This window comes from Eubalaena glacialis, chromosome 6 (assembly GCF_028564815.1).
Source record: "Eubalaena glacialis isolate mEubGla1 chromosome 6, mEubGla1.1.hap2.+ XY, whole genome shotgun sequence".
Lineage (NCBI taxonomy): Eukaryota > Metazoa > Chordata > Mammalia > Artiodactyla > Balaenidae > Eubalaena > Eubalaena glacialis.
The window spans coordinates 149,937,776-149,961,231 of record NC_083721.1 but is presented as its reverse complement, the minus strand read 5'-3'; the positions used below and the strand labels follow the sequence as shown (position 1 = coordinate 149,961,231).

The following is a 23,456-nucleotide window of genomic DNA, read 5'->3' as shown; positions in this document are numbered from 1 at the left end:
CAATATAAAGTATGAGATAAGCTGTCCAGCAAAGAAAGGTTAAAACGTCTAGTAAATAGTAGTATCTTGAATACTTTTAAGGCGCAGTTCAGTGAATTCAAACTCACTTGGTGGGACTTCCCTGGTGGTTAAGAATCCGCCTGCCAATGCAGGGGACACGGGTTCGAGCCCTGGTCCGGGAAGATCCCACATGCCGCGGAGCAACTAAGCCCGTGCGCCACAGCTACTGAGCCTGCGCTCTAGAGCCCGTGGGTCACAACTACTGAGCCCACGTTCCACAACTACTGAAGCCCGCGTGCCTAGAGCCCGTGCTCCACAATAAGAGAAGCCGCCGCAATGAGAAGCCCGCGCACCGCAACGTAGAGTAGCCCCCGCTCGGCACAGCTAGATAAAGCCCGCGCACAGCAACGAAGACCCAGTGCAGCCCCCCTCCCACAGAAAAACAATGTAAACTCAATTGGCTCAGTTCAGTGAGTGCAAGCCAAGAACTACTGTATATAAAGATAGAAAACTTACTTATATGGCAGCCGCACTAGCCGATTTAGAATTATTTAAAATTTCTCATCATGTTTTTTTGGGTAAAACAATTGTCACTCAGATATGGTCAGGTCATTTCCTGCCTTCTCTCCCGGTGTTGAGCTTCTAGCTTTTTTTTTTGTTTTTTGGTTTTTTTTTACGTAGATGGATAAATACTTTTACAGTTATTTTAAAAGCTCCTGCAGTTTGCTCGTCTGCTGAATGCAGCTTAGATCCGTTAGTACACAGAGTGACCGTGTTCTTTTTAAGTGCGTCATGAGCGTGCAGGTACCTCCGCCCTGGGCCCTGGACGAGCTTCTCTGGAGCAGGTGTGTGCGCCTAGGTCCTGCCAGACTCCCTCCACTGTGGCGGGGGTGTTTCTCCATGAAAGCCCACTTCTCACGCACGCACTTACCACCACAGCGCCTCCGAGTTGGAAAATGCTTTGACGAAGATACAGCAGAACTCTGCCTTTGGAAGATCATGAGTTAGATTATCTAACCTTCTCTAAGGCACCTATCCTGCAAGGCTGTTGGATAAATCCAGAGTAACGTACCAATCCTAACACACGTGCTGGGTAGACGACACCAGCACGTTCAGTCTGCATTACCTCTAGGCTGTTTGAGTAGCAAAGATCTATCAAGAAGAAAGAAACTACAAAAAAGGCAAAAGGAAGTAAATGAATACAGCAGCGTTAGGTGGTGGTTTTAATATTGTTTATTAGCACAGTAACAAATGCAGACTTCGGTAGTCCACAACATAGAACCAATCCACGGAGCAACTCCTACTCCACGCCTTACAGTTAACAGCTTAAGGTATTTTACTACAGGTGTTCACAAGTCCTGATTCAAACCTCTATCTTTTCACAATAAAGTAGACTGGCATATAAAATAAAATATATAACTACTCATATTTCCTATATGGTGTCTTATAGCCATGTGTCCATTTTATATATATGAGATGACAGTCTCTAAAAGCTGTTAAATATCACTGTTCCCCTCCAAGAAGGGAAAACAAATTCCAATTTTTTAAAACAAAAAACTGTGTAGTCTTGGAAGGACTTTACATAAATGGCCATGTGTGTAACCTGTACAAATTCAGCTGTTTCAGATTTACAGACTACAAGCAGCTGAACCCAAACGTCTGTTCTTCTCTGTACTGCATTTCAGCTCATGCTGCAGAGCTAACGACAGTTTTAAAAGTTGCTATTACCAATTCTGTCTACTGTAGCAAGATACCTTAAGTTACAACAAAATCTTAGGAAATAAGACTGAATAATATCTGTTATAGAAATACCCTACTCTTCACCAACGCCCACCCTCCCCCACCCCTTCAAAATCATAAGCAGCTCTCTCTGTGACAGACAAAGAATGTAGAGAATTGTGACAACCCAATTTATGTAGCGTATCTCTTGGTCCACTGTCTGGCCATTCTGTCATGTTCTGCTCTGTTGGTCATATACTGAGTGGCAATACTTCCCACCAAGGGGTCGGCTGGAAGAAAAGAATGTACGTTACTTCGAAGAAGGCAAAAGAACATTTTTAAGTTTCAGCAAATAAGCTAGTGACAGCTTGCGAGGAAATGGACAGAGTAGCTGTGATCAAACCACTCCACCATTTGGGATACTTTTCCTCCTGGACTTCAAAAAACAGCATGGATGCAGGGGGGGTCCTGATCCAGATAGAACAGTCTGGCCCCGTCTCCTTAGTTCATTCCATCTCTCCCCCAACAACCACCCCCCACTGGAAGGGTCTTGCTCCTGTGTGTCAGGGTACGGAACGCGCAAGGCCCTAGACTGCTGTGAACACCCAGCTGTGTTCACAGGACCTTCTGCTCGATGGCACCAGTTGTGACACTGAGCGCTGTGATGTCCTCAGGGCTACTGCAAGCGAACGCTATTTACCTCTCTACACTGTTGACCCGCAAGACCCAAAGTTGCCAGGTCAAAACCTGTACTTCCGATTAAGTACAGTGTTTCTCTGAAACCTAAATAAAATCTTTAGTAATTAAATTTCTATTTCTTTATCTAGAAAAAAAGTTTTTAATAAGAGGAAATTAAGGCCCAGACGAAACCACAGTCTGGTATCACTAAGTGTACAGCTGGGAAACAGCGCCACGTCAGTAAGCAGTTGTGGGCAGGTGCTGAGCAGACCCGCAGGCAGAGGGCGGGTGACTCAACATTCACAAGCGTGCGTGCCGTTTCTGCATGGGAAACACGCAAAAGGGGAAAGAAAAAAAGGGAAGAGAAGGAAGATGTAAAAACCTAAGACAATCTTTTGTAAGTCTTCAGTTTATAACACCTTGTTGCTAGAACACGTCAAGTAATGGTGAAGTCGCTGCATTTTTCACCTAGTAGATTGAACTCTTGATTAGAACTTTCTTTGAAAAGCAATGAGTTTTTGTCCCTTGAAAGCCCGTACAAAAATAAAATCTGAACGTTTATCTTTAGAAAATCTTAGTTTAAGTGGAAAATAACCATTTTCCAGGCAAGGAGGAATAAAACATGGTAAAGAATTATTAACCTTACCAGGATTACAGTCTGTAAGAAGTGAGCAGATAGAAAGAAGGACTTTAGAAATGGTTAGTGCTGGACTCCAGTTATCTTTCAATATGTCCAAGCAAATAACTCCTTGACTGTTAATATTACAGTGATAGATTCTTGTCCGAAATGTAACCTAAAAAACAAGACAGTGTTAAACGAAATCTGAACAGCAAACGATGAAACTTTTTACTAAATTAGCCTTTTCAATAAAATGGTCCTAATTAAAACTTTTAAAGAAACAGACATTTGGTTTGCTTAAAAAGTGAACTGTTTTTAAAACAGTTTAACTAAGGCTGATAAGAGATAGGGTAAGAGACTATTTCACAAAATTGAGATTAGAAAGTGCTCACTGATACAATCTCAGGGATTTTCAATTTCATTTAAAAAGTAATATGCATCAACAAAAAGCAAGGTAACCTCAATATTTCTTTTTTTTTTTTAATTGAAGTATAGTTGATTTACAATGTTGTGCTAATCTCTGCACAGCAAAGTGACTCAGTTATACATATATACGTTCTTTTTTTAATAGTCTTTTCCATTATGGTTTATCCCAGGAGATCGGATATAGTTCCCTGTATCGTTCTTGAATTCATCTTTAGCAGTTTTAATGTATTAAGTATTTTCCAAACGTTTCCAAGTTTGAACAGCTAGTTGTTTGCTGACCTCTTGTGTTAGCTGGTAGTACTACATGGCCTCAAAGCAAGCTTTAGAATCCAATTCAAACAACACAGTGGGTACATAAAGACAAAGTGCTTAGCAAACAATGATCACACACCTAAAAGGCTGAAAAATATATTTGAAGATGAGGTTTGTTTCTGCTTTTTCTGACCTTTATACCAGATCTTGCAGATAGTCGTGCGTACCTAAATCACAGAATTCACTTTAAACAGGATCTCCACAGGTGAGGAGCCAGAAGTGGGTAAGGACCACAGCAGCAGACGAGTCAACATCAGCCCCACGAACCTGGGTTATTTTGTCTGGTCTCCTACTTTTTATTTGTGAAATACACTGAATCATTCCAAAGTGAAAAAACCCTACAACTTTACCACTTTTTTTTTTTTTTTAAAGTGACAGACTTGCGGTCACCTCTTGGGCTGCAGTTGTACCTTTTTCCCTAGCAGTCCACCCCATCCCCAAGAAGAGGTTTTCCTTCCAACTGGGCGAATGAGAATCACAGTTGAGTGTTACAGGAGACGGTGACTGAGCAACCCCTGCCCATCCTAGATGAGAAAGCCCAAGCTTGGGGTCAGGATCTGAACAAGACCAAAAGATGACAAGGAGCGGAATCCAAGGCTTGGTTTGGTAGGAGATTCTCTAATTGTTTTAGTGCGTGGATATTTTGACACCATTTTTATCTGTTCAGAAACTTTTTCTGTTGAGTGGGAAATAGGGGATTATTTATAGGTTGCTGACTATGTTCCTATAAATATTAGCAGGATTTTAAGCCCCATCAAAACAAAGCACTTACTCTTAGAAATGGTCTTTGCCAAAAGAGGCAAAGTCAACCCAAAGAAGTGTTTTGTGTACGTTCAAGTGTACTTAGAGATTTGTCAAGATATAAGAGAAATCTATTTTTTGTGATTAAAAACTCAATTTTAAAAGCCTGAATAATCTTTCATGGGAGTATGTAAATTTTAGCATAAATCAGGGGGAATTTCTTACCTTTGGAGGCTTGAAGGGATATTCTGGTGTGAAAGTGATATCAAGGAAGAATACACCACCCTCATACACGGACCCTGGAGGCCCTAGGATGGTTGATCTCCATTCATAGATGTTATCGCCTTTGGGACCAGCACTGTGAAATAATACACCAGAAGGTGAGTAGATGGCGGGGCATCCCCATTTTTACAGTGTGTCCCCACAAGGGGGAAAGGTCGCCTCTCCTTCCTTTTTGTTTAGTGTGTGGATTCTCTCCACAAAACACAGGTATCTTGCAGACAGGCCTCTGATGCAGGCCTCCAACAAGCCTTAGGTCACGTATACAGTAAAAAAGGACGCTGAAACCAGTCTATGCCCGCTTAGCTGTGAAGAAGCAAGAAACCCCTCACTTCTCAAACCCTCTCCTTGACACATCATAAGAAAATGTAAACGATACTTTACAAAAAGAGAAACACCTCTCAGCACACCAGAATTAAATTAGTGACAAAGTTTTGCTCACGGCTACATCATCTTTGAGGACCATCTTAAGCACCAAAGCTTCATTTCTGACCCGGTGACTGGGGCTCTTCCTCCTTGTTCTTGTTTCTCCATAATCTTACCCTAAAAGGAGTCCAACAGATTGCAGTTCTCTTTACAGCAGAAACCATGCTGGGTGGGGGAGGCGGAGGAGGACGAAGTACGCGGTTACCAGTCATTCAGTTTTCACTGCTGCACACATCAGATTCCACAATCAGGTCCTCTCTCCACACGTTAAGCCACCCTCACCTGTGAGGTCAGCGCTCCTCCCGCGGAGTGACACCGTAGCGCCCCGCCCCACGGCGCTGTGTCACAGAGTGCTCCGTACTCGAGCACACGAACAAACAAAAATACAAGCAAGACCTCCGCGGGCTAGCTAACACATCTGTCCACACAAGTAAGCGTAAGGCTCCGCCACCAAGAGAGCAGACGGCAAGTCTGGGCGACGGTCTCGGTGCCGATGCAGACAGACCTGCCCGCAGCGCAGGGTAACGGGTAAGGGCGCGGACGGCTCCGCTGACACGGCTTCACTTGAGACGCTCAAGCCTAACTATTAACAGCCGCTTCGAGGACAGCAGTGTGTGTTGGCCGAACCACAAAAGGTCTTCGCTTGGAGAGGCTTGTAGATCCCAGTGGATACACAGAATAACTTCTACAGAGCAGGCAAAGCTCTTTTCAACAAACGTACGGTGTGAACTGGATTCACTCCCCCCCGACACTCATGGGCGGCCCACGCCCGACGCAGATGCTAAATGCCAAGGTTCCCTAACGCACAAGACAAGAACTGCTTGTCTTCAACATGCCCGCTGCTAACTGGTTAGAGATGGGGTTCAAGTCCTTCTAAGAGAAAGAGGAGATGAAGAGGAAGGGAGAGGAAAAAAAAAAAAAAGGAAAAGAGAAAACCTACCTGTGGCCCTATACTTTCCCCAAACCCACCAGAGATTTTTCTCTTTCAACCTGAAATTTGGAGTGGGACAAACGACAGCAACACAGGTTAGGGGCATGAGCTTGTAAAAGAGAACCAGAAGGAAACAAGCTGGGGGGAAACACGGTGTGGCAGAAAAGGAGGGAGAAGACGCGGACAAAGGGTAGGGGCCAACGGGGAGGGTGAGGGCCCAAACTGGTCAAGAGGTAGAGAGCGTTCAGACGCGCACAGAGCACTTACCGGCTGTGCGACCTCGAGCGAGTTACTCAGCTTAGAGCACCCCTCACAGCAATGTTCTGAGAACTAAAATACTGATACTATGTGGGGGGGGGCATGACTATCTCTGCAGAGCAACAGGCCCACAGTCATCTCCTGTTAAATGGCAGCCGTCACCTCCGTTTCCAATTATCTGATTATTCCCACTGGCTCAAATACTGTGGTCCCTGAGTATCTCCTTGTGATGGGTATTCCCAACAACTATTAAAAACCTGTTTTACACTGGACAGATATGGGAAGAGAGCTCGTTTAATTAACACTGTCTCTAATATTAAGTCACATGTATACGCAGACACCAATCTTCGAGTTTGGAGGAAAAAAAAAAAAAAAAAGACGACTTCCGATTCTGCATGACATCTGACCACAGTTCTCACGAGGTGCGAGGTAGGGGGTGCTCCTAACCCGCCCCCTCCCTCTAAAAACATGCAGTAACCCCTCCAAGTGAAAGGATACAACTCTGGTTGCTGCTGCTTCACAGCCTGAGATTAGAACTGGTCCTTGGGCATCTGAAGTTTGCTGACCTGCTTATATGTTTGCATCCAGCATATGTACTTGAACAGAACGTCTACAAACCATGGCTGACGCAGCTATGATACCTGATTACCAGACTGAAGTTAACTGAAAAGTGGACTAAGCAGATGAAGATGACACTGACACAGAGGCTGTGGATAAAAAGACAAACATTCTCTCTTATCCAACTGGATAAGAACTCACGGTATCTAAGACTTAAAGGCAAGAGGCTATCATTTACTGTAAACCCCTCTTCTTACACATGAGGAACCAAGGCCAAAAGCAGAAGCTGGGCCATCCAAAAAACCAGCGCATCAGCAGCCATACTGTTTTCCTCAGTCAGCCTGGTGATGCTAAGAGACCCAGAAAAAAATAACAGTAAAGTCAGTCCAACCCCAGCGGGGACATGTTCGCATAGGCCCAATTCTGCTGGCCCCTTAGTACAGAAAAAAGATAAAAGAAGAACAAAGGTCTAACAAGATGCCACTACAAGCAGATTTTATGACTGTACAGAAATTTCATCATCAAAATTATCTATGGAACTTTAAAAATTACAGATTCCTGACCCTTCAGCCCAGGCCTCCTGAGCTTAGACCTGAGAATCTATGTATTTAAGAAGCTCCTCTGGGGACCTATGAGCAGGTGGTCTGCACTTGGGACCCCCTTGTACAGGTTACTGGGAGTAGGACAACCAGTTGAGAACGCAAGCTTTAACATTTCACGCTTGTCACCTGTGATACAGCTAGAAATCCAAATCAAGATCGCTACTTGTTTGTAATCAGCTTTCAGTTCGGGTGTGAACCTTTCTGAAAGTTCAGAAAAAAGTATGGAGAAAGAGAGTTCAAGAATCAAGTACACAACATAAGCTTCAAAAAAGTGGAGAATGAAGGTGGGTTACAGTAAGAAAAATAATGAGTGAAATAATATCAAATTAGTTGAAATGCTAAAGCTTTGGAAAAGACTCAACAGCATAGATCCCTAACCTGTGGGTCCTCAACCAGGAGGCTTGGGAGTTACTGTGAGGGGTCTGAGAACCCACTGGAAAGACCAAGCAACGCTGCCTGAATAAAAACTTCAGCTATTCATTCTAAGGCTGTTATTGGATGAATTCACATAGCTTTTTGTCTTATGCATTTTCTTAATCACAGAATAAAACAAAAGTTATGATATGGGGCCTGCAAAACTTTTTTGCTTTTTTTTTTTTCCTTCCAATTGTCACTGGAAAAGTTAGGCTCTACTTGTCCAGAAGGTGGGTAGACAGACCCATGGCCAGGGGCGGGGGGCACGGGAGGGGGTGAGGGCAGAAGTCTCCAGCTCTCAGAAGGCCACTGTCAAGGAGAGTCTACGTGAGGCTTTTCGGGGGGAAGTGTGTCCAAGCACCCCACCCCTTTCTCCATAAAGTGACTGACTGGACTCCCTCAGGTCACCATACGCCTCCACCTGCCTTCCGTCCCCCTCCCTGTAACAGAAGATACTTCTGGTTTCACAATAAGAAACGTAACTCCAATTTTAAACCGGTTGAAGTATTCTAATCAGTCTAAGTGATCAGAAGGGATGGAAACTTCTGAATTGGGAGATGGGGGGGGTGTTGAATTTAAGGCATTAAGGAAAGATGGGAACAACAACAAAAAATACGCATCCCTGTTTGGAGACAGTGAAACCCAACTGTGATTAGAATCTCTGCAGGCAGCTGAGACTGAGAAGGGAAAACAAGTCCATGCCTTCGCCTTCCAGATTCTGTTAAACAGGGACGTAACGTTTATCTGCAGCACACTTTTCAAAAGAATTCCCTGCTGGTCCGGTGGTTAGGACCCCGCGCTTTCACTGCCGAGGGTCGGGGTTCAATCCCTGGTCGCGAAACGGCCAAGAAAAAAAAAAAGTGTAATACACAGAACTCTTATACAAGGCAAAAAGAAATAACTGTGCCCTTAATTCTTTTTTTTTCCCTTCTGGTCAAAATAAATACAGCCGCAGTAAACATTTTAAGAAAAATGATAGTAACTTCTACTTTTGACACAGTATTTTCTTATTTCTGTAGTGGTTTCTGATGCCCTACGGACCCAGCAACAGTGGGAGTGGGGGTCGTAGGAAGCCCGCCGGCTGGCAGGCACTCACCGTGCTCCAGGCCTCTCGCCTCCGAGGGCCTCCCCGCATGAGCGCTGGGAAGGGCCGCTACACGCTGCAGCTCTCCTGTCTCCCACATACTCTCTGGGGAGCTACACAAAGCACAGAGCTGCCGACGGGGGTAACTAACGCTTAGCACATATGGTCCTAAATAGAATCTGAACCGTATAAAAAGTAATTAATACAAGTCATTTAAGGTATCATCCAAAGAAAATTAATAAAACCAACTCTTAAAAACTGTCATTAGAGCAGTCTAACTACTGGCATCTAACATGCCCTCTGGACTGACTTCTTCAAGAAAACCGCATAAGCCAACGTTTAAGCTTCATTTTGTTTTGTCTTAAAATCATGCTTTTCTCGGTCCTCTCCCATTCCCATCCTCAATATTAGTTTATTAAAAGACTTTCCTTCCATGTCAACAGTTAGAAACCAAAGTTACACTTCAGTTTTCAAAAGGTATCACCGATTTCTTGTAAAGAATATCCTGAAAGCAAGGCAAAAATTATAATCGATTTTAAAAAATGGTATTTCTACCTGATCAATTTTTAAATTGTTATTGGGAGCGATGACCCTTGCTTACAAACATAGAAAACCCTAACTCAGATGTTCTTTTAGGCATAATCCTGAAAGATGACTTAGTTATCTAGTCTCACACCCCAGAAAAAAGTGAGGGATGAGAGGTCAGGAGACAGAAAGATAAGAAACGTGCCGCAGGCGAGCGTCTGGACGGCAGCAGCAGGCCGTGAAGGTGTGCCGGCGTTCCCCGAGAAAGGGGAGAGGCTCAGAATCAGCTGGTTAGCAGTTCGGTTCTTCCCACCTAAAAATCCCAAGTAATCCCTGCTATTATCCCGCAGTACAATGAGTGACGTTTCATAAAAATAAAGAATTGGCGCTTGGAGTAAACGATCGTCCCCAGGAAACGGGATGCGGCAGAGACTGCGGACTGGCTAGTCCATGTGTCTTTCCTCCTCTTCTTTGTAGGAGCGACAGGATAAGGCAAAACTAGCTGCTTATGTAAAGTGCATGAGTCACGTCACAAAATCCCCCACACTCGCCCATTTCAGCAGCAGCCTTAGGGCAGTGGTTCTCCGTTGGGGGGGACGCTGCCTCCGAGGCAGTTCTGGATGTCACAACTAGGAGGGGGCGCGGGGGCGCTACTGGCACCTGTGCGTAGACGCTACATGCTGCTCAACATCCTACGATGCCCCGGAGAGGCCCCGCAATACAGCATTCTCTTGGCCAAAATGTCAACAGCGCCAAGGCTGAGAATCCTGCCTTAGGGAAGACGTGCCCTAAATCAGACAGGAGAGGAGAGCTTCAGCTTGAATCCCTGCTGTCAGACTCCAGTGCCCACCCTCTGGTCTCTGCCCCACTGCTCAGCGCCTGGTACAGAAAAAACGTTCAATATACACGTCTGTCGTCATTATAACTTAGATTTGCGGGACTTCCCTGGTGGTTAGGATTCGGCGCTTTCACTGCCGTGGCCCGGGTTCCATCCCTGGTTGGGGGAACTGAGATCCCGAAAGGCAAAGGCAGGCACAGCTCGGCCAAAACAAAACCAAACCAAACCAAAAAAAGTTAGATTTGCACGTGTTCTAGTGTTCTATAGACCCTTGCTACTCAAAATGTGGTCCCTGAACAAAGCAACACCAGCATCCCCTGGGTGTTTGTTAGAAATGCAGACTCTCAGACTCCACCCCAGACCTAAGGCATCAGAATTTGCATTTTAACAAAGTCTCCAGATGATGCCTAAGCGCATTAAAGCTTGAGAAGCCAGCTATGGAGAAACTAAGTGGCAATGCATACCAACTCTACTTTCCAATCTTCTAGACTTAGGTGACCACTTATTTGTATTATCTAGCTCTCTCCTTCTCTGTCTGTAATTCTCTGCAGTAAGAAACAAGTATTAACCCTGGTGATGTCTTGCTCTGTTAAGACTGTAAAATCAATACCATACACAGAACTTAGAAAATGCTTATAGGAAGAGATCCACAATCAAATCTACACTCCCTACAACAAAGCATACTATTCAAAATCCATTCTTAATTTACTCTCCTTTTCCTAAGAAATTCAAGAAGAATATGATAAAATAGCATGAATCTATTCTATCAATTTACCAGAGGGAATCCTCATCTCCCAAAACTACCTCCCAACAAACAGACGCCCTAGGGAATGAAAGCCGCCTTCTCCGTGAGATCTGCTTAACACGCCCAGAGGAATTTTATAAACACAAAAACAAAAGCTGTGTTGTCCTGGGCATCCCTTCGTAAAACAGTAGCCACGTAACCTACAAGTGAGTGGCAGAAGGAACGTGAAAGATCAGCAAATCTCGCTAGTGACCACCAGGCTGGTGACGTGGCCTGGTCAGTGCAATGAAAAGCTGGGGCGCTGCCCTGGGCATCCTTCCTGGTAGCTCTGAGAGGCCTCCTCACACAAGCACAAGGCAGGGCTGCTTCGCACACACCGTTCTGGCTACCGCCCCTCATAAAGAACTTTTAGGCCAAGGGCCAACCTCAAGCACTCCCCAGAAAAGCTGGTGTCCACGTAAGAACTCACATCAGTGGTATCCTGCGTGTCTAGGCAGTTACTCTGGAACAGAGTGGGTCCAAATAGGGGATACATTTTCCTACATATGGGAGGGAAACGAACTCAAACTCAGGATCGAAAACAACATGACCCATGTCCACCAGGAAGCCTTCCCACAAAGCCCCCCAAAGTCCTGTTCTCAGAAGAGAACAGATTTGTCTGTGGATTATTTACACAGACTGCTACAGCTATGTGGGTGCACAATCTCTTACATCAGATTGTCAGTCTCTAGAGAGTAGTAATTTCCCACACATACTACAGGTTTGTAGGCCTGATAATGATTAACAGTGTTTAATTAGCTGGTCAAAATATGCACCACTGTTTAGGATTATATGACAACGTTTCCAAATTAGGTGAAATAACAAAACATCACGAAAGCTCAATCCTGCCCAGCTAGCCATTCAATTATAGTTTTATCTTACACAACTGCTTTAGAAAAAAGCAACAAGTCCTTCTGGAAATTCACATTCCAATACTAAAAAAAAATCAGATGCACATAAAGACACAATTTTTAAAAGAAAACTAGTTAAAACTAGTTTCAAGATAATTTGAAAGAGACTCCCTTAGGGATAGTGAAAGAATTGCAGACCTAAAAAACCATGGCCCTCAGGGGTTCCTTACTCCCAACGAGGGACGGCTGAGTAATGAGAGTTTTTAGTTAACTGAGCCAAGAATCGTGCTTTAAAACTTCTGAACTATTGGGTATACAGTGCGGGGTAGGTAGCGAGCAAGTGAAATGACAAACTAGTGCAAACCAAGTCAAGGGACTAAAACATCAGACTGGGGAGGTGGGGAGAACGACACATAGGAAAGATTGCAGAGAATTATAAGATCAGCACGCCCCGTGTCTCAAAAGCCATGTTCCTATACAATGTTAAACAGGTAGCCATTCAGGATTAAGGTGGATCGGCCAATAGCTCTTTTCTGCAGGAGCCACACAAGCCTGACTTAGAACAATTCTAATTTGTTTTTTTTCCCCAGAGAAGTAAGAGAAATGGTCAGAGCGGGTCAAGTTCTAAGGCTATTACTCCTGTATTGCCACTAAAAGAAGCCTTAGAGTCACATGGCTGAGTCCTGAGTTTTCAGGTGCAGTGCTTACATCAGCATATATTCATGTAAAACTGCTAAGTGAGTACCGCTGACCCTTGAACAACACGAGCTTTAACTGTGAGGGTCCACTTATGTGTGTATTTTTTTCAGTCAATATATTTTAAAAATCTGGGGGGATTTGCGACAATTTGAAAAAACTCGCAGCTGAACTGCATAGCCTAGAAATATCGAAAAAATTAAGGAAAAATCAGGTATGTCACGAAGGCATAAAATAAATGTAGATACACATACAACACACAAAATATGTGTTGATGGATGTTGATGTTACTGGTAAGGCTTCCGGTCACCAGCAGGCTATTAGTAGTTGAGTTTTGGGGGGAGTCAAACGTTATACTCAGGCCCCCCAACCACTGCGTTGTTCAAGGGGCAACTGTAAACAGAAATCGGTTATTAGCCTGGCTCTTACAATCATCAGTCCACAGGGTCTACTAAGCACAATCAGCTCACCTGCCGGGGTGGCAACTGTATTGTGGGTAAACGAGAGGCAGCTGGGGGAAAGAGCGCCTCTCGTTTAGACTCTTGGGGGGATAAGGCACACTTGTTAACACCTGTACCTTCCACACTTCAGTGCTGACCCTCAAAAGCAATAGCACCACAAGGAAAAGCTATCTAAAGGACACCAAAATTCTCAACAGAGAACTTCCCAGGTTCTACTCAAGTCCAAGAAAAGCTTCTAGAACACATCAAGGTCTCCCATCCACTCACACTCACCTTCTGTGCAGGCTGCACTCTGCAGCTGCTGGCCACCCCCGACTGCAGGTGGGCAAGCAGGGGACGGCCTCGCAGTGGGACACGTGGGCAGTGACGTAAGTGGAAGTGCTCACGAGACGAGGCTCAGCATCCACCAGAGACAGACTTGCCTGAATATCCTGCTGCAGGGCATTTTTTGGGTCGCTTATTACGTGGTGCGAATTCTATAATTATTTTATTGTCTGATGAAGCTTTCATTTAATAATAATTTTAAATTTTTACTGTCCTTTAAAGTGTTCCACTTTGGACGTTACATGGCTAATCAACGTATGAGGGGGTCTCAGACCACACTCCTGCACTGCCCATCAGTCTGGGGCAGCCTCCCCCGCGGTCTCCTACTTCCAGCAATCCTGCCGCTGGGTCTTCACCCTCAACCTGCACCCTCTTTCCGGGACTTTGAGTAAAACACCCCAAGCAGGTGCCCCCCATCCTAGGTCCAGCCCCTGCCTCTTCCCTCAGCACGGAACCCAGGTGGGTCTGGAGGGTAAAAACGCCCTCAGCTCAAGCTGGCGTTGACATCATCAGGCAAAAGACTAGATCGGCAGTTTCCCCGAGACCCCTTCAACAGGCCCACAGGGCACGACTACTTTCCTAATTCTAACACATGACTGGCCTTTTCTTCCTCTCCATCTCTCCCACTTGCACCGTGAAGTTTTCCTGAGACTACACGAGGGGTGATACGGGGACAGTCTGAATGCAGAAGCAGATAGGGTAATCCAGCTGTTTTCTCAAGTCAGACATTAAGGCAATTTGCAAATATGTAAAACAGCATCACTCTTCTAGGTTTTTTAGATTTGGAAAATAGAGTTATATGTGAACCTGTCTTATGATTTTTTAAATGAACTATTAATATTTTTAATGTTTCAGCTATAATTTTGAACGCAGTAAAAACCTGTAATTATTAACCACATAAACAAGAGCTTTGCTGTTGTTCGTAATAATTTTTAAGAATGTAATGGGGTCCTGAAACTTTTTAAAAAGTTTGAGAACTGCTGGGTAGATTATTTTAAAATAATATTAGCACAATTGGCTAACCACTAAAATAAGTGTTTGACCCTTACTCCCATCAGATATTTAAAAAACAAAACAAAACAGAAAACACACTAAGAGCTTTAAACAGGAACTAGAAAGCAATGTGAGCGAGGCGTCTGCTATGGGGGGCTGGGGACCTCTCAACCTGACGCCCCGCACAGAGGCCACCAGCGTCTCACGCACGGCCTCCTGCCTCGCCGTTCCGGCTCCGGTCCACTCCCAGCTGCCCATCTGTGTCTCGGTGCCTAAAAGCTGCTCGGTCGGGGCCAGCAGGCAGGAAGTGCAGCTAAGTAACAACCTGTGGCACCTGTACAACACAATCCACCCATCCTCTGACACACACTGCTCCCGGCGGCGGAGTCCAATTCCCCTCCCTCTGAATACGGCCGGTCAGAGTGACAGCGAAGGGGCACAGCGAGACTCCCCAAGCTGGGTCCTTCCTTTTGGTGGTGAGACCCCCTCCGCCGCAGCTGTCTGGCACTCTCTCTGTGCACCTAGGAAACCCTAAACCACCGGGCACCTGAACACTGGGGAGGCTGTGGACAAAGCACAGCAAGCGCGGGAGGCCTGGGAAGGCTCGCTGTCCCAGCCCTCAGGCCCCGAGCCGCCGCAGCGCAGCCCCACGGCCCTCAGGAAGCCTGCAGACGCCTCCGAGGTTACGACACATGCTGGTAGCTGTTTCACAGGGTTTAGTTTGCGATGTTCTCGTCAGGCAGGAATAAACTACTGAACACTTCTCAAGAGCAGCCTCCGCCATCGGCTGACTGCTGGCCGGGACAGTTCTCCAGGGTCCCCTTCGGCACCTCGCACGGTGGGAGCTGGCTAAGGAGGCGTCCGTCCTTCACGGGCAGTCTTTCCTTCCGTCTCACTCCCCACCTCTACCTTTGTCCCTTACGCGACAAAACTACTCGTGTTCGAATTCTCATCTCAAGAGTCTCCTTCTGTGGGAACCAAGGCTGAGACGTCAATGAAGTCACACACACACAGGGAAAGATGAACATATGTGACTACACAAAAAACGAAGACCCTTAAGAGAAAGATGTCATCAACAGTTTATCAAAGGCTGGGGGTAGATATCTGCAGTACGTGATCGAGGGTTAATATCCTGACTTTGGAGGAACGTTGAACATACTAACAGCAATGGATGAAAGTACACAGGCATTTCTCAAAAGAAACCCATATGGCCAGTAAACAAATTGTCAATCTTGCTTAGACTCAAAGAAATGCAAATTAAACATGAGACACATTTTACCTATAACGACTGGCAAAAATTTAAAACACTGAAAATCTTCTGTGTTAATTGTATGAGGAAACAAGCACTCTCTTCCACTGTTTGTGGGACAGTAAATTAGTAGTTCTTTTAGACCGTGATTAGGTATAACGTATTCAAATATAAATCCAGTATACCCTTTGACACAGAGATTCTGCTTCTCAGAACTTAACCTAAGGAAATAACTGGACATGTGCACGTGGCTATAGTATTAGCATATTTATAAGAACCTTATGTATGATAAAAAAAAAATTTGGAACGAGCTGAATTATCACTAGGAGATAGGTTAAATAAATCGTGGTACAAGCATATAATGGCACACTCTACAGCTCTTAAATGAGATGAAGTATGCATCCTGAACAGGGTTTAAAGAAATCCATAACGTACATAACTGAAAAAGCAGGTTCCATAACAGTATGTAAAGCAATCTCGTTTTTATAAGACACACCATACAACCAAACTGTTAACAGTGATCACACCTGCAGGATGAGAGACAGGGGATTTATTTTCTCCTTTAGACAGATCTAAATTATTGGGATTTTTAAAAACGATCATCTTTAACCTTCATGATTACAGTGTATGACCGTTCTACAAAGGGTAGAAGAAATGGAATCTAACCCACCTAGTAACAGAGAAAGTAACAGAGAAGGCAAGTAACTGTAGTTGCCCTGGGGTAAACAGGGTTTCCGAGGAGAACGCGAGCCCTTTAAGGGTTCAGGGGATGGGGGTCCTCCGTCTGGGCTACTGAGGCCCAGTATTCAAAGCCTGTGGTTTAGAACAGAGTCGGGGCGAGGAGACTCCAGACAAGTTCACTCCCGCTCTTCAGAGCCCAAGGACATTTTTCACAGGGACCCACTGACTTCCTGCACCTTTGGGGGAAGATGTAAAATAGTCCTTCACAGGAAATGACTGTGAGCGCTCCTGCCTCCAACTTATAACCTATGATAAAGGCTTCCCTGACCTTTAACCTGGAAACCGATGGGCACCATCAGCCTGCCCTCCTCCCTCCTCTCTTCAACTCAGGGGCTCTTTCCTAACCTCTCCTCTGCGCCATGCTCCTAACCAGGAGCTGAGAGACTAGTTCAGGGAGAGATGACAAACCCTCCAACAGTGTAAACCAAAGAAGCTCACATACACACCAACAGCAGGAAGCAAATACTTTTCAAATCAAGGCAGGGGGATCTGACAGACCACTCGGCATACACATTACCACACACCAACTGTTAGCTAAGATGATCTGTTCAATTTACCTAAATATCTATCTAAGTACTCGGTTTATCTAAAGAGTCAAAACATGAAAGACTCTGAAGTGGGTGGATTTAACTGTATGCAAAGTATTCCTCAATAAAGTAGACAGAAATGTATCCAAGTATAATAAGGAAAATAATGTTTGAATTCAATTCTCCAGAATTTATTAGGTATCAGTTTGTTCTAACCTAATATATGCACATTTAAAATTCCATTCCAAGAACCAACATAAATCAAAAGCAGAAAAATACCCAACATTTGCAGAGAAACATATCATTTCCACAATTCTTTCATAAACGTTGACTTTTTCGATCTCTACCCAAACCTTCTGTATCAGGAGAGATAGCATTATCCCCATTTTAAAGATGGGGAAACAGATTCAGGAGGTAAAGTGATGTGCCTGTACAAAGCCCTAAAGCTAGAAAGTCACAGTTCTGGCCAATGCAATCCAGGCTTTCCGACATTGATATTCTTTCCACTACACCCATGGAGCTTCTGATAAAATTATCTGTCTTCAGACTCACCACCAATTTCATTTAATCACATTTACTGGTCTGCCTCTCCTACCTTATTATTTCATTTCTCTTTCGCATTTGGATGGAGGCTGGAATTAAACAGGAACAAGAAAATCTTGTGATCTGCTAAGAGGTGTTATTAAAATTTCTTAAAGCAAAAATTGATTCACTTTATTTGTAGAAATGAATTAACTGAAAATACATACGCACCACACAGTACCTACTTAGTGTGGAGAGAGGGGATTCTGCTGATGATATGACAACTCCAAAAATGATGAGAATCCCCCGCTTAATGAAAACCAAAGATGGTTTTGGGAAACAAACATCAGTTCAATTGAACAACAGTCCAAATGTTATGCTCCTAAATTGCAAAGAGAAAAAAGAAATAAACGCAATTCTTCAGGCGAAGACACAAGCTAAAAAGCAGGTATAGAACATGACACCTACTTCCGCAGCTGAGAAGTTCGTTCGGTCCCAGACACGGCGCCGGAGCTCCGATCCACTCCACTCCAGCTCACACGGCACCAGGAGGGCCGGCCATCACCGAACTGACTTGCACTGAGAGGCAGGTCAACCCCTGCCTGAGGATACAATACCACCCCTGCTCAGTGCTCTGTGAAGCCGGGGCCTCTGCAGCCTCTTTGTTCCCTCCCTCTCCACTGCAACTCAGAACCACCAGGAAATCACAGGGTCAGGATGTGAGCACAGCTGTGTACTGCATTTGGAGAGTCACTGGCTTCTTGCTCAGCCCCAGCTGGCCAGGACAGAAGGGGAAGAAGGCTGTTTATATTTGCAAAGGGCTGAGAGACTGAATGAGCGAGGCTATGCCCTGTATCTCAAAAACACAAGGCTGGACTTGGAGGAGAGGGTCTGGTTTCTTTCTCGCTGCGCAATGTCACAGCCGAATCTGTGTCCTGCTAGCTACACACACCTTCTGGCTGAGCAGCAGAGATCAAAGCTTTCATCGAGTCAGGTACTGCAGCAGCTGCTAGAGACGCCCAGGTGTAGCGTCCCCATGGGACATTTCACGGCTGCGCAAGTCTCACACATCCAGGGCTGGGACTGCTGAGCAGGTGCACAGGACTTGCACCAGGGGCCACCGGCCAGCCACCACTCTGGTCCGTGAATTAACACGTGTAGCGCACGTATACGCCACCTCGTGTTAGCACCAGTCGCCTCCTAAAATGATTCTCATCATTTAATACCAAAGGGCATTCTCCCCAAACAGAAGAGGGTCCTAACAAAAATGTCAGCTAGCGATTTCCACTTTTATACAAGATATACTCTCAGAGAACTAACTGCTGGAGGATATGCCTATCTATTCAGGATGAGTTTTATAGAAAAGGCCAAAAAGCAAGAAAAGTTCTGATTAAGAGAAGAGGCGGCAATTGCTCCAAGCCCAAGGTGAGGCGTTTCGCTCAGGGGGCACATAGTGCGGCTAAGAGCCCACATACGTGACTGGAAAACAAGATTAAAGAATAGACAAATACGAAAAATGAAGTGGGAAATTTTTAATTTCTCATTTTTCCCTTCCTTTATGGAAGAAAAAAAAAAAAAACCAACCCAAACCTAATTTAAGTGCCGGACCAGAGGAGGGAAAAGGCTGTCTCAGAACGTGTGCATCAAGATGGCAGACTGAACACATGTACCAACGTTTATTCCTTCTTCAAGCACCACCCACAGAACCGTAAAGGGATTTTCTAAAAAGGCAAAAACCTACAAAGATGCGGCCAAGAGAAGCCTGGAAGCAAAAAGGCAAATAAATAGACAAGTGGTCAAGGATTCGGCATCCAAGACTGAATCCTACAGCGGCTGTCGGGAGGCTAAGATCAAGCCCAGTGACCCACGTGAAGTCCCCGGAAGACTGGGCGCTGTGGCGGCCGTGCACGTGCAGGGCAGTGCAGGAACGGGCTGTACAGTGAGGACGGGTAAAAGTGCACACAAGCAGCAGCTGCGTCCCAAGACTGGCTGTGAGGCCACTCCCGAGCCAGGCAGCACCGTCCCTCCCCGCAGAGTAAGGCCACGCTGACGGGCACCGCCGCCCGGGTCAGGCCGTGTCTCCAGCCGGCTCCCCTAAGACTGAGGCTCCCCCGCTGGCCTGGAAGGAGCGGTGGCTTCGGTGCCACGGCGGCAGGAGCTGACCTCTCTCCCGGCCACGTGAGCCGGAAGAGGACCCCGGGGGGCCCTCGACCGCGGCCTCCAGAGACCCTGAACCCAGGACCCAGGAGCGCGGCGCCCCGACTCCACACCCACACTCACCGCAGTACTGAATGTGTGCGCTGTTTTGAGCCGCTCAAGCCGCAGTCATTGCTACACAGAGACAGAAAGCCCGCTGGACTGCTGTTTACTTTCTGGAGAGGCTAAAACTGAGGGTCTCTGAAGCAGGGGACCTACCCTGGCTGAGGGCAGAGGTAGATGCTGAGCTGAAGGGAGCTTCCGCACCCGCCGCGGGCCAGACAGTGAGACCCCAGCCCTCCTCCCAGGCGCCAGGGCAGCAGGGACGGCCGGGGGAGGACCTCGGACGGTGACAGAACTGAGGGGCGCGGCTCCTCTCACAGGGCAAACAAAGATCAAGGCAGACTGCAAGTGGCCGGTCAGAGACGACAGAAATGACAAAAGAAATTTCAAAATAAACTTATCATTCATATCCAGAGAGACAGAAGATACTGCATCAATGAAAGAAGAACACGGCTAAAACAAAACAACGTTCAGAAAAAACAAAGGGGTGGGATTAATGGGTGAGGTGGTCAAACAGCACAAACTTCCAATAACAGAATAAGTAAGTCACGGGGATGTCACATACAGCACGGGGACCACAGTCAACAATACTGTACGTTCGAGAGCTGCTAAGAGAGTAGATCCTAAAAGTTCTCATCACAAGAAAAAAAGCTGTCACTGTGTGTGGTGATGGACGTTAACTGAACTCTTTGTAGCAAACATTATGCAATATACACATATATCACATCATCACGCTGTACAGCTTAAACTAACACAACGTTTTATGTCAATTATAGCTCAATAAAACGGGGGGGGGAGAAGAAAAGGAGCTTTTGGAAATTAAAAATAAGCAAACAAAAAATTTCAAAACTGTAATGAAGGGTAAAGTTGAAATCTTCCAAGAAAGTAGAAAAAAGGTAAAAATTAGGAAAGAAAACGTATAAAAATTAAAGGATCTATAAGAGGGTCCAAAATTTGAATAGATTTAACAGTGATCCAAAAGGAGTAAACAGAGAGAAGGGTGAAAGGTAATTTCAGAAAACTTCCCAGGACGTAAGTTTTCAGATTGCAAGGGCACAGTACACTGGGGGAAAACAGACACATCGAGTACTCAGCGAGGAAAAAAGATAACGTACAATGAATCAATCCGCTTGACTTCGGATTTCAACAGCAACACTGGGAGTGAGTGAAGAAGAGAAAGGAAACAAGATTCAATGGAGAGTGGAGAGAAGAGAGAATCCCCCAAAAGACCATGTGAAGAGCCCGGCGCGACAGCTGTGCGTAGATTTAGTGTCGTCTGTCTACACTGGAGCAGGTCAGGAGGCTCCAGGAGAGACTTCTTCCAAAATTATGAAATTCATAAACTACCCAATGCATCTACCTGTCTTTTCAGGAGATGTAGAAGATCATGAAAGCACGTGAAGTGCTAAGTATGGAAAGCTCTGGGGTGGAGAGGGGACGAGAAGACGAGAGAGAGAGAGAAAAACTAACTCCAGAGGAGAGAAAAGGTTATGCAGGGGAAAAAAGTAATCGCAGTTTGCTACAATGGTCCACAGTACCACGAACAGCTATGAATAATGTTCACGTAATATACACAGGGATATAACAACGAAGTATATCAAAACGTAAACAAAAGATATAAACAAAAAGAGTATGGGGGGTAGCTGGGGAGGAAATAACTAAATCTTCACCATTCATTGTTGTGAATCAAGAGTTACTGCCAAAAATTGAAACAGCGAGTCAATTTGGACATACTACCTAAAAATGGGGAGGTAAACAGCAAGATAACCAGCTCAAAGAGGTGCAAGTAGTTGCCTCTGGAAAGCTAAACATAGGGAAAGCTGCTGGGAACAGTCGTTCCTTTGAAACACACCTTAAAGAAATAGTAAACTACGTTGTTAAACAACCAAGAAAAGATGGAAAGGAAAACCAAAAACTTTAAAACCATGTGACACAGCTCCTTTTTACCAATTCAAGGCCCTCCAAGTACAACAGTGTGTGTGTGAGCTATTTTGCCAAAGGATCATCCACTTAACTACGAGAAATTAAGCATAAAATACAGGCCTAACATCATGGATTCACTACATACAGTTTAATGCACCCTGTACCACATATAGTAAAACGCAAACTAAAATGGTAACAAAAATATGAGACAGGAACAGAGATGGTACAGAAGTTCCTTCTAGGGAGACCTGGGAAGGTTCCACAGTGTAGTGGTATCTAAGTTATGCTTAGAGAGCCCAATAGGCTTTTTTCCCAGGGGAGGGGTGACCGAAATGGAGAACTTCTGGTACAGACATGTGCGTGATGTGCGTCTCCTGCAGGAATGCAGTTGAAAATGGAGCTGGAGAGACTAAATGAGAAGAACCAATCACAGAGGACCTTAAATACCTACCAAGCAATTTAGATTTTAATAGCTTTGCATTGCCCACAGGAGTGTAGTGAAAAAATTCACTGTTTTAAGAAGTAGAAAACCCCAAACACTGAAAACATCAACCTATCCAGAAATTGGAAGCTACACATTCAACCTTCAATGAACAAAGCAGAGCGCCTAATTAAGAGGCTATGGGAACCTAAGAACCTGGATTGGAGCAGTGACAGTGAGAACGGAATTGTCTCTGGGGAAATCAGAAGTACTTCACGGTAACAATCCTGAAGGGTTATCAATAAAGCACAGATCCTCTGATCAACGCGCACACACACACAAATACAGAATCCAAACTGTGTCTCCCCGGCCTGCCCAGCTTCTCTCTCCGCAGCACTGTTGACTACAAATCCCCAGCACCTTTCCCAGCACTACCATGTAGTTAGTTAGTTAACTAACTACATGGTAGTGCTGGTAGTTAGGTAGTAATTACCACTTGGCTAAGTCATTATCTTATTTGCTAAAACACAAAATGTTGAGTTCATAACTTTGCACGTTTAATACCTTAACATTTCAGAAAACTACACACCCTGATTTTAGCTCAGAAAAATATCATTAGCTATATGCTTGTTTGATTTGTTTGCAACAGTTAAAAAATATAGTGAACATGCTATTTTGAGCACTGTCTATGTTTAGTTCAAGAAGTTAAAAAATATCATGTTTAGCATTCCTTTAAAAACACTATTTAAATGCGTTTGTGGTTTTATTTAAAGGGGTTTATGCCTTACAGCAAATAAAGCAGATACTGGAAGGAAACACATTTAAGCAAAATGAATACTTTTAATCAGTTTATCTGACAGCTCGACAGGGCTGTGCTTCGATTAAGAACCAGGGCTCACACGTTTAAGGACTCACAAACAGGCACGGTCCACACGGCATAAGCATGAGATAAAAGAACACCCGCCTCAACTTAGCAGGACGCTTAGCCTGCTTTGTTAGTGGGCGCTGACGGGACGGTGCACCCGCACAGGCACGGCTGCAAAGACGAAACAAGACCAGGGCCATCGGCTGGTCACGGGCCCTGGGCGCAGTCCCGACCCCACGGAAACCCGACCTGGGGGCGGGACGTGCGCGCACTCAGGCAGGATGACCGCACCGGAGACGCGGGGAGAGCTGCCGCAGCCACCCTCCTCTTCAGGAGACCCGGCACGTGAGCCCTGAGCACACAGATGTGACACAGAGGACGTGGCTCTGGGGGAGCGGCGGCTCCTCAGCAGGAAGCGGAGGAAGATTCC

The 23,456-nt window shown here is 45.3% G+C and overlaps 1 protein-coding gene across 1 annotated transcript in view; it reads right to left on the bottom strand.

The window, feature by feature from the left end:
- Window positions 1-1,840: 1,840 nt before the first annotated feature.
- The window catches only part of UBE2E1 (ubiquitin conjugating enzyme E2 E1), a 74,428-nt gene continuing 52,812 nt past the window's right edge, over window positions 1,841-23,456 (bottom strand). Inside the window, exons 4-6 of the mRNA XM_061193718.1 lie at window positions 4,721-4,853; window positions 3,044-3,191; window positions 1,841-2,009 (exon numbers count right to left, since the gene is read on the bottom strand). Of these exons, the coding sequence (XP_061049701.1) occupies window positions 1,912-2,009; window positions 3,044-3,191; window positions 4,721-4,853 (379 nt within the window). The 3' untranslated portion in view covers window positions 1,841-1,911. The remainder of the gene's footprint in view (window positions 2,010-3,043; window positions 3,192-4,720; window positions 4,854-23,456) is intronic.